Below are 11,660 nucleotides of genomic sequence, written 5' to 3'. Positions count from 1 at the left end.
TTTTTGTTATTGTTGATCAGTGCTTACACAGAGTCAAGGCCTTTTCTGCTTCTCACACCTCCCCAGCTGCAAGCAGGCTGAGGGTGTGCAAGAAGTTGGGAGGGGACACGGCTGGGACAGCTGACCCCAATGGACCAAAGGGATATTCCACACCATATGATGTCATGCTCAGCAATATAAAGCTGGGAGAAGAAGGAAGGGTGGACATTTGGAGTTATGCCATTTTGTCTTCCTAAATAATCCTTACATGTGATGGAGCCCTGCTTTCCTGGAGACAGCTGCACACCTACCTGCCCGTGGGAAGCAGTGAATGAATTCCTTGTTTCGCTTTGCTTTCATGAGCAGCTTTTGCTTTACCTATTAAACTGTCTTTATCAACCCATGAGTTTTCTCACTTTTACTCTTCCAATTCTCTCCCCCATGCCACTCAGGGGGATCCAGTGAGCAACTGGGTGGTGCTTAGTTGCCGGTTGGTGTTAACCCACAACATCTACTTAGGACATAAATACTTCTTGTGGATTCCTCCTTTGCACTTGGGTCTCCTTCCTTTTAAAGTAAGTAAGGTTAGATCTATTACAGAAGACTATCTTCAATCCCAAGGTCATCTTATGTCACTTATTCCCTGAGGGTAAAAAGCTCCCATTAGTTAAACTAATCAAAGGCTGAACACCAACTCCATACATGGAAAGTATTAAGTTTTGACACTACAGTAGCTAGTGGAAAGACAGAAATTAGTGTCATAAAGGGGCCGGAAGAAGTTCACACCCTATGGTGGTTTTCACCAAGTTCAAAATAAACGAATGCAGTTCCCACTTTGAAGATGTGAAAAGACAATGCAAAGGTGGAGGAGATGAGTTTCAAATAAATAGATTGGCTTACAGGACAATCCTATACATACCCTTTTTAGCAGCTACTGTTTTACTTGGAATTTTCTCTGTTTGTTTTGGGGTAAAAGATGATGAGAAAACAGGAGCAGAATCCTCTTCATCACTGTCCAATTTTGTTACATCTACAACCACAGAGTGTGTTTAGAATAACAGTTGTTCACTGCATATTTTAAATAATCAATATTAGTTACAGTCAAAATTAATCTCAAAAAAGTGCTTCTGATACTACAGCAAGGCTATGGATATACTGTGACTTTCTTATCTATGATACAAGCTTTGTTCCTCTTAAGGATCAGAGCCTCCTTTCCCTTTCCGCATTATAAATCTGGACATCCTTCTACTACTACTACGTGAAGTTTGTGTATACCACATAAACACCCTAATACATTCCATAACAGTTGCTATAAGATAAACAGACAGTGAAAACAAGCTCACCATCATCTGTCTTCTGAGAGTAAGATGGAAAAGAGAAGATGTTCCCAAAATCTTGATTTTTCTTGTCTTGAGACATTTTTCTACTTCCAAACCGGAAAAAGAAATTATGAGCTGCATTAACTACATACCAAAATATGTAGACATTATAATATCCATATGAGATTAAATTCCTGATTTAGCACAAAGCATTTCTAGCATTTTTGTATATGTCTGCAGCAGCCAAACCCCTAAAATCACCATTCAGTCATGAACTTCAGGCATCTAAAATTAACAGAATTCCTTTTTTTTTTTTTTTTTTCCCAATACTTCTGTATACCAGACTGGCACAAGATGGAAAATGGAGAATCTTACAAAATGCAGTTTAACAGATAGTATCACTGGCAGTGTACCGGAATTTGGTAAGTCATGTTTACCTCTGCATACATCCATTGCAAGGCTGAGATAACATACAGTTTCATTCCTCCCCAGAAATGTATAAATTTTAATTTTACATGGTACATGTAGAGTAATAACAGCTTGATGTTTCTCGCTTTTTTCGGATACTTCTGCATTCAAAAGAATATTAGTAAAGAAATACTCCTGAGTTACAGTACTTACTCTGGAGATGGCTTTGATTTGGCCGGGGAGAAGTCATATTCATCTTTTTCTAAACTATCTGAGGGAACAAACTCATCCTCTCTGTCATTTGTAACTGGAGAGGCTTTTACTTTGAGCTCATCCAAATCATTATTATTGTTGGCATCCTCATCATCATCATCAGCATCTTCTTCTTCCGAGAAGTCAAAAGTATACTTGGGCCTCTCAGCTAAAGAAAAAACAACACATACACACATTTCAAGATAGTTGTTTATGTTATAAATAAATTAAAGTGGAAGTCACTAAGTAATCCCTGCCTCAGAGTATACAAGACAAAAGAATGAGGAAAAAGAAACTTGTTTGAGTCTGGAAGAAGAATAATTTAAACCATTTGAATAATTTAAAATGTTAGCAAACATCTAACACCACTTATGGCTTGCTCAGATACCTTTAGCTAATGGCATTATGGAGACATAACTGCGTAAGTACTTTTAAGGAATGAAAATCCTTCACTTACAATTGAAGTTTTCTTGAATCTATCGTTTGAACATTCTTCCAAATCAAGGGCTTGAAAAACTGAACAACAATTTTCCAGAAAAATCTGTGTTTCTCCTAAACTATCAAATATTTATATATTTGCCAGACTTTCAGCCTCTGATATTTTTGCTTTTCATGGACTGTTCAGAAATTTTTTGCTAAATTTTTACTATCCATTTGAGCTTTTGGGCCTTATTTGACAGTATAATTACATTAGAGTAATTTTTTTGTTTGTAATGGTTTTACATTTACGATTTCACAACAATGGGAATTATCTTCTCTATTCCTTGTATAATTCACTAGTTTTCTGAGTAATTTCTACTCTAGTGTTTAGAATCAGCGAAAAGACTTCTGGACCAAGTTACAAAATCTTTCATGTCAACTCTTAAGTTCCTGGTCTTGAAATTAAGAGTTTTTTCACTAACCACACTAACCGTGAAGAAAATATAATGCAAGTTATCTGTAGAAAATAAAGTCCTACAGGAAGGTCAAAGGAAAAAATGTAGGTTTGTAGTTGAAACTTTCAGTCATAATTCACAAAAGGTTGGGTACCTGCAGCTCTCCTAAGCAGAGAGTCTCTTGGAATAATCACAGGCTCATTCTCCTCTAAATCACTTTCAGACTTGGATTCATCATCTGACCATGGGTTTCGTTTCTTCACTTTTTTTGCACCGGACTTTGTAGATGATGGTGTTCTTCTTACCCTAGTACCTGCCACAAAAGTTAAAGCATTTACTACAGTCAGGGCAAAAAATATTTTCATATTTTCTAATTGTTTATGATGCATAAATTTTATGCTAAAAGTTCTCCTTTAAATGTTGTAAATTTTCTTCTCCTTCCTGAAGAATAAATTAATGTGATTAAATAATTTCACACAGAACCTGACCCACTGCTGTCAAACAAATTTGATTTATGACTGAAAAACCTAGAAGTCACTCATTTTAAGTTTTAGCTCCTCTGCAGTCAAGCTTCCATTTTTTTAAAGGTTGCTGGGGTTTTCCAGGAAAAGAACAAGCAGTTTTCCATTATTCAGGGAACATGATCAGGAACAGTTATTGGAAAAATCCAATTAACATAGGAAGCAGAGGATACCATATTGGGGGTAACAATGCAGTCAGTCAATTGCAGGGCAAGCTCAGGTCAAGTGCTCAACATCAGCTAGGGTAGATTTGAGCTGCATGTAGACAACTCAGTCATAGCTGTACTCAATCTGTTCAGGTTGGAGAATCCCCTGGATTATTAAAAACAGATCTTATCTCAGAAGAAGTATTTGCGTAACCATTTTTAACACTCTTTTTTTTAAAACCTCATACTTAAACTTTCTGTCTTTAGCTTTCTTTTTTGTTGCTGCCCCAACATTACTATGTATTTCTCAAACAGTATCAATAAATTCCTCCCAGCAGAGGAAAAAGGAAAGCTAACATAGACATTGGTTAGTCTGCCAAGCCATAACATGCATAACTTTCAAAGTCTGAACGACTGAATATGCCAAAAGGAAAATATATTTACTTAACCAAATTTTACAGTCTATATTATTACTCAGAGTGAAGGTGAGTGCCATGTCCTTCAGCATCAGAGAGCATGCAAACTATTAACTTCAGTTTGCACAGAATTAGTCTAATTATGTGAAATTTTTTTTTTACTCAAAACTTCAAAGATTTAGACCCCCTCAAAAACATCGAATGTAGAAAATATAAGATCCACCACCTCCAGAAAAGCAGCTTACATAACAGAAATTTCAGTAGAGTACTTTCAAGTGTTTCCACACATCTCTTCAGGGAATAAAATCAGATGAAATAGTGATTATTGTGGTATATTTCCCTTCTCCCTCTTTGTTAAAAATATATTTAATGTTCAGCTCAATTAGTATACACAACTAAGGTTAACTCTGACTGCGTAAGGATCTTACCAGGCTCCTTCTTCTCTCTCTTAGGCTTAGGGGTTTTAGTTGCTGTGGCTGATGTATTCAGTGAGTCATCCCCACCACCCTCAGCTGGCACACCACCAAATTCTTCATCAAATTCCATTTTTATTGCTAGAGAATCAGTTTCACCCTAAAAATATTGAAAAAGTTGGGCAAAATAAAATAAATTACACCTTTATATTTCAAGATAGAACTGGAATAGTTTTGTAGAAGATAATAAATGAAAGTAGACTAATACATTGTTCTTTGTTGCACAGTCTTGGAAAGAACAAATCTCAATTAAAAAACCTGAACAATAAGTAGTCACAAGAGGCTTGCAAACGTAAAAGGAATCCAGTATTAACTTCTTCATGCATTACGTCAGCAAAACAATATAAATAGAGCATTAATGAGGTCTGGTGGTTTGGATTTATGCCACCAGAGTAGAAAAACATAGCAGTTAAATAATAAATAATCTAACTTAGTTTTGATTTACCTTTTTCTTTTTCAGCAATTTCCTACTGGCATCAGCTTTCATGGCAGATGTGATCTGTGGAACTATTCTTCTGCCAAATGGTGATGGCATGGTCTCTTCCAGCTGAAGTTTCTTCATCTTGGGTTTACCAACTTTGCCTTTTATTGGTTTGCCAACCATGCCAGCCAAAACATCTTCTCTTTCCTGTGCTTCTACTTTCTAACAAACAAGGGGGGACAGGGTAGGGGGAACACTTTATCTTTTAAGGAGGACTAAGTAGAACACGGTGATCATTTAAGATTCATCTCCTTTTTAAACAGAGCCTAAGACTTCCCTTAATTCTCACTTGAATTGTAACACACTTTCCAGTAATGGAAAACCAACCACTTAATCTTGGTAAATTCCTTATTACCCTTTACAGTTAAAAATTACACTTTTATTAGTGATTAAGTAAATACAAACTTTTGGACACTACTAGACTGAAAATCTTTCTGTCACCAAATTTCTATTTCTCATGGATGTGGCTGGGTACTGATGTAACTTTTCAGTATTTCAGCATTTAATCTAAACAGCTAGTTTCTACAGTCATTTTTAAGGAACATTTTACAGTCCTTTAGTCAGCTTTTTTCACAGTACAAACATATAGCTGAAAATATAGATATCAGAGAACAGAACACTTCCAATTGCAGCTGTACCAAGAAAAATAAACCAAACATCTTATTGGTATTATCCTGTGTCACTTCAAAAGATTACATCAGCCATTTTCAGGCAACATTGAAAGCTGAGGCTCAGCAAGTTATTCACCAATAGGACTTTACCTTTTTCCAGAGTTAACTGATGAGGCAATGTAGGAGCCCCTCATATAGTATTTATAGCCTACACACTTCGTTCTTAAATGTACAGCTTTGCATTTGGCAATACTTATTGCCTCTCAACCAATAATTATTACTATTACCAGTTACTACTCCCAGTTTTTGTGTCATCTGAAACCAAATTTTCTCGTGGTAACTTTTCTTATCATCACTGACTTGGAAAAAAACATTAAATTGTATAAATGCAAGAGACAATCCCTGAGGAACACACTAGGAACAAGAATATCCAATATTGATTTCCCATTTATCACTATATCTGGAGGTCTATGCTTTTAATCCAAAATGAGGTATTTTTAATTATATATGCTTAAATTTTAATATGTTTAATTAATGTTTTCATTAAATTAATTTAAATTTAATATTTTTAGAAAGACATGTAAAATAAAACATACTTCAAGCTCTTCAACAAAGGCCGCTAAATCTTCTTTCCAGAGATCTGAAGGAGATTTCCTTTTAAGGTCATTTAGATCTCTCTCCTAAAACATGAAAGTAGTACATAGAATGTAAATTACTAAGTTACAACTAAAGTAAATACTATCACAAAACCCTCCACGGTGTACCAACCTTTGAATCTCTCTGCTTAATTAACTCTTCTACTTTCTCTTTTGTGAGTGACCACAGAGACATGTTTAAGATATAGTTGAAGTCAGGGCCAGAAGTTGAGCCAGAAGCAGAGGAAGCATCATCGTTTGGGTTCTGTGGGTCCTCCTCTTCTGCTGCCTAAAGTGAAATATTCACAATTGTAAGTATTAATAATCTTAGCTCTATGCATGAAATGTAACACTGCTCCAAAGCCCCATTATAGAGTAGAGTCAGGTGTGCCCCCACAGATTCAATGACCTTAACGTTTTTCTGGACCCTTCTGAAAGGCCACGCTCCTGTGACCTTCTATAGTTTGATTATTTAATAATTTGATTTAAGAAAACAATTCTGAACCCAATGGTAGCCATATGCCTTGTATGCTGTTGGCTACAGATATTGGTACTGTCCTAGCTGTCTCACAGGGTTGAGATCTTTGCCCTTGGGATATTCACATATAGCTGTTTCTTAGAAATGAGCACAGTCTTTTGGATAAAAACTGCTATCAAAGCCCTGAATGTATAAACTGTGGTTTGGAAGTGGATAAAAAATTCTCATAATAATAATTTTGTTATAAAATACAACAGACTGCATGGAGTTAAAATACAGTAGTAAAAAAAAGCGAAGCAAATCAAATGAAAAATGAAAACAACTAGCAAAAGCAGTGACAATGGCACAGAAAAGGGGTGGCTGACATAAATTTAAAGTTGCCTTTCAAAGTAGTTTCATCTTCCCATAGTAAAGCATGAAATCGAACTTGTCACATATGTCTTTTGGAACAATAAAAAAACCTCTTGGGTTTTAAAAAAGCAGAAATAAATATAAGTCAAGGTCAAATTTATTAAAGTAAGTTCAACAGTCATAGCTTTATAATATTCATGTTTCATTACAGAAAACTGATGACTAAGTTATACATAATAATTACATTTTGCAATCATATGACAAATAAAGGAAAATCAGTTGAATATGTGGGGTAACTGATGCAGCATTTTATATATCAGCCAGTCAGAAATCAAGTTGCCAGTTTTGAGTTGGGTATATTAAGAAATTCAGTCCTCTGCATTCTCATTTTCAGACTGGTATTGTCTAGCTTTCTTCTAAGAATTATCCATATATGATACCAATATTACGTGACAATATTTTTGTATAAGTTTAATGTATTTTTTTTTAAAGGAAGCCAATAAAAAGTAATGAATAATCTTTTTAAAGTGTTATGTGTGTTATAAATTAAGTTAGACTACCAGAAAACAAACATCTGAATAAATTAATATCATTTATAACATTAACAGCATCAAATATATCCAAAGATTTCAGATTATTACCTTTTCCTGTGCTTCTTTCCAGGCTTTCACTGGATCAGATTCATAACCTCTCTGGACCAACATCTGAATCAAATCTTTTTTTGATCTATTCTCTACAAGACACACACACACAACCAGGGGGGAAAAAAAAAAAAAAGAAAAAAAAAGAAATCAGTGTCATGAAAATAAATGTCTTGCATACAAGTACATTCTACTACATTTAAATAATTTCCAGATTTTCCCCCACTGTTACCAATTCTAACTTACATTTACTTACCTATGGTAATTTTTCCTTGTATCTTCTCTAGAACGAAACGAGCTTGATTGTTAAGCTTGGTAGATTCTGCACCCAACATTCCTACAAGCCATTCCTTGCGTAAACTATAATAATGTAATCGCAAATCGAAGAACTCCTTCAAGATGTCTTGCACAGTTTCATACTTCTTTAAACATCCCATATGATCAAATAGCACCTATAAAATACATAATATGCTGCTTGAGTGAGACTGCATAACTCAAACTTTGTTAACCTTTGTGTACAAGTTTATTTCTGTTGCACATATATATGCACCATACAAAATGTGGTACTTTGAAGACTGTGAACTCTAACCTTACTATAGAACTACACAGCACACAGCTGGATAGATTTTATTTTTATTCACAAGTAGATTTAAGATGAGATTTATGGTAACATGTTCAAACAGGAAAGCAACTATATAAAGAAATATGCCTGAATTCAGTCAAATGACTAATTTTATCTAAATATTAAAGCACAAGTTCAGTAGTACCTAATGATTCGCAACTATTTAACATAACAGTTGAAAAGCATTTTTAATAATCTTTCAGTTCAGCTGTGAAATCTGCCACTTTTCAGCTGTGAAAACTGCCATCCTTCAAGTTCAAGCACAAACAAAGTAAGAAATCATTTTTATATCATAGATGGAATCAATCCTGCCTGATTTCTGACATCTCCAGTTTAGACATTTATAGGTGAACTAGTCACCATAGGCACCCTCTTATAGTCAACTGAAAGAAATAAGCCCCTGTAGAGGGCAACTCATCTAGCTAAAATACCTGTTTGGGAGCTGGGTGAACAATGACTAGCTCGCATAACTTTTTAAGATGCTTACACTAGGGCAGATCAATTCCTACACATACACAGAAAGCAGCCCTTACTATTTATTTCAGTAGGCAGAAAATGCAGGATTAAGCTGCAAAACATTTTGTAATCTGTTAAATATTAATTTTAAGATAGATTCTCACAGTAGTTCATATGGTCATTCAAACCTGTGAGAAATACTATCATCTTGATTTAGTAGATTCACTTTTCAAGCACCATCTACAAAATGTGAGCAAGGCCTTTTCCCTCTTCCAATTCTATGGTCTTTAATTTATTTTTAACTTACTTTCACATAGCTTTTGATTTATACAATAATAGCAACGGTAATGGTATTTTTGCTTTATGATAATATCTGAAAGTCGTATCCACCATTAAAAAAATAGAACTGTTTCTTCTGTCTCTGTAAAGGCAGGTTGTTCAGAAATATTCTGGCAGAAATTATCTTGCATTTCAAATCCTTCTCATAATAGACAGACATGTATTTACTCATGTTCTTACTCCCATCTTGCTACAAGCAGAATAAACCATAGGAGTAATTTACATCACTATTATGTCTTCAGCAGCTTAAGGACAGTGTTTTCTATACCTTACAACCTAAAATGGGATTTATGTTGGTGGGAACATTGGATCATTTAACTCCTATTAGAGGACTAATAGTCCTGCATAAAGTGCAATTTTGAAAACATAACTTACCTCAAGTTTAAAACTCAAATGTAATTATAATACACCAGAAATTTATTTGTATGATCTACTTTAACCATTTTTGTTTAGCTGCACAGGTAATTTTCAGTTACAGGAAACTAACCATCCCGAGCCTGTCTAATCTGGTTTGAAACACTCACCAGGACTGAAATGGATTTGCTGATCCATACTGACTTAATATTTGTCATCACCACGATGTTCTACTACTCAAACAATTTCAAATACATAATACACTGTTACTAACACCAAGCACCAAAGCATACTACATAAATATTTGATTTACAACAAGCAACAGTAAGGATTCTGAGAGTCAAACATGAAAAAGTTACCATAGAATTACACGTAAGACTTGTTTGAAGCTTGAAGACTTTGTGCAATCCAGCAGCTTCTGCCTGTGCAAGTTTTTCTTCTGTCATCTTCACAACAAATTTCACAGTGGTATCAGTGTGGTATTCCTTATAGTCAGAAATTAATGCTGGAGTTTTCTCAGTCCCATTCAACATAGGTTCTAGAACCTGTTCTTTGTACACCTATTAAAAATAGGGTAGCAAAAACCAGAAACACTTCTTAAGATCTCTAAATTCCTGAAACCAATGAACAACGTAAGGCTTCAAAGCTTTGTGCATTACATCTGACACCAGTTATAATTTACAGAACCAGTATAACCTGCAAAATGCAGGCCAAGACTAGCACAAACATAAGAGGCATCCAACAAGGACAGAAAAGTCTACCCAAAAGAAAAAGGGGATTAAATATTAATTCATCAGAAGCAGGTATTCTTGTAGGATGGATGGAGATGGCACAAGTAGAAAACCATCTTCTACAAAGGCACACAAAAGAATGAAACTATATTCCCTTCCATGTCTGTATAATCATCAGAAATTGTGTTAAAAGTTCATTGGGATGTAGGATTAAATAATTTAATATGGAACTTTTCATTGGTTTTGGTTTTTATGTAAATGTATTTCATTGTTACTTACCTGGGTCCATGTCCTTACAGGAAGCTCTGTAATTTCTACTGTGTTCCTGTCCACCACAAATATTTCACCACTAACTACATACTGGTTTTGACCAAGTTCCTGAATGGTTCCTTTGAAGTTTTTGTAGTTTGGGAGCTGAAATTGCAAAAACCAGCAAAGTGGTAATGATCTTTATAATAAAATGTCAGAAAAATATTTGTTTCCCATACACCATATAGCTATCACTTTATATTGCATTAATCCATCAACCATGCCTGTGAAAATCTTAAGTCATAGGAAAATACTACAGAAAAAACAGAATACACACATGCAAGTGACAGGATCAAGTATCTTAACGTCTACAGCGTAGATAAATGATTACGAAGACGCAGCTGAACCTAGTGAGGTGGTAGTTTTCTTGTTTGTGGTGTTTGGGGTTTTTTTTTGTTTGTTTTGGGGGGGGTCTGTGGTTTTTTGTTTGTTTGTTTTTTCTTTTTTAAAGAAAACTGCAAGTACAGATAAAGCATGACAGAAAGCAGATTAACACCCCAGTCTCACAACAGCTTTACAGAAGTGGTGCTACCTCCCCTAACCATTTTTTCATTCTTGTGCTGTTTGGCAAAGATAGTGGAACCCACCCAGTTTAAAAAGTAACTAACAGGGTGGGTAATTTTTTTTTTTAACTGAATTGATTCCCTTATCCAGCTTACCATGCAGCCACAAACACATACCAGCATACAGAAAGGAGCTAGACGGAGGCAGAACTGCCTCTTTCAACCACAGTGAAGCTTCAATTGACTGTGAGACTACACAGAAGGCCTAGGAGTCCTAAAGGAAGGGCAATGGATTGTATTAATTAAAAAAAAAAATAATTCTATTCATTGTTCCCAAGAATTTCCAAAAGGAAATTCACTATGTCATGAACACTGACAGTGCACACTCAGTGAACTGTGATCTAAGTAGAGAAGAAAAGATTTTTCTGCTTCTGTGACTCAGTAGACACAGCAAAGCAGTCATATCCATCAGTTGTAAAGTAAAGGTTACATTATCTGTATTTCATCTATTAGTTACAGATATTCTGGGTTCACCCAAGTATTCTTTCTGTCCAAATTTTTTCAAGTATACACCACTTCTGAGACTTCCTATAAAATTTTACACAAAGGAACAGAAGCCAGATGCTGTTCAGAAGCTCCGGATTTTCTTGAACAGTGACAATACCTTTTCCTTTGCTTACAGATAAATAAAAGAGAGTGCAATTCAGTCACAACAGTGGAAATGTTAAGTTTGGCTGAAGATAAGTAGTAGTAACTTCAA

The 11,660-nt window shown here is 35.1% G+C and overlaps 1 protein-coding gene across 1 annotated transcript in view; it reads right to left on the bottom strand.

The window, feature by feature from the left end:
• Positions 1 to 898: 898 nt before the first annotated feature.
• Positions 899 to 11,660, bottom strand: part of LOC104468933 (DNA topoisomerase 2-beta-like) — a gene marked incomplete at both ends in the record, with an annotated part of 12,741 nt that continues 1,979 nt past the window's right edge. Inside the window, 12 exons of the mRNA XM_010083229.1 lie at positions 899 to 1,009; positions 1,323 to 1,402; positions 1,920 to 2,127; positions 2,988 to 3,146; positions 4,345 to 4,489; positions 4,835 to 5,032; positions 6,078 to 6,161; positions 6,250 to 6,405; positions 7,587 to 7,678; positions 7,843 to 8,038; positions 9,717 to 9,917; positions 10,368 to 10,502. Coding sequence (XP_010081531.1) covers positions 899 to 1,009; positions 1,323 to 1,402; positions 1,920 to 2,127; positions 2,988 to 3,146; positions 4,345 to 4,489; positions 4,835 to 5,032; positions 6,078 to 6,161; positions 6,250 to 6,405; positions 7,587 to 7,678; positions 7,843 to 8,038; positions 9,717 to 9,917; positions 10,368 to 10,502 — 1,765 coding nt within the window. The remainder of the gene's footprint in view (positions 1,010 to 1,322; positions 1,403 to 1,919; positions 2,128 to 2,987; positions 3,147 to 4,344; positions 4,490 to 4,834; positions 5,033 to 6,077; positions 6,162 to 6,249; positions 6,406 to 7,586; positions 7,679 to 7,842; positions 8,039 to 9,716; positions 9,918 to 10,367; positions 10,503 to 11,660) is intronic.

The sequence above is a fragment of the Pterocles gutturalis genome, unplaced genomic scaffold (genome assembly GCF_000699245.1).
Source record: "Pterocles gutturalis isolate BGI_N339 unplaced genomic scaffold, ASM69924v1 scaffold26520, whole genome shotgun sequence".
NCBI lineage: Eukaryota > Metazoa > Chordata > Aves > Pterocliformes > Pteroclidae > Pterocles > Pterocles gutturalis.
This window is presented reverse-complemented; position numbering and strand designations above follow the sequence as displayed.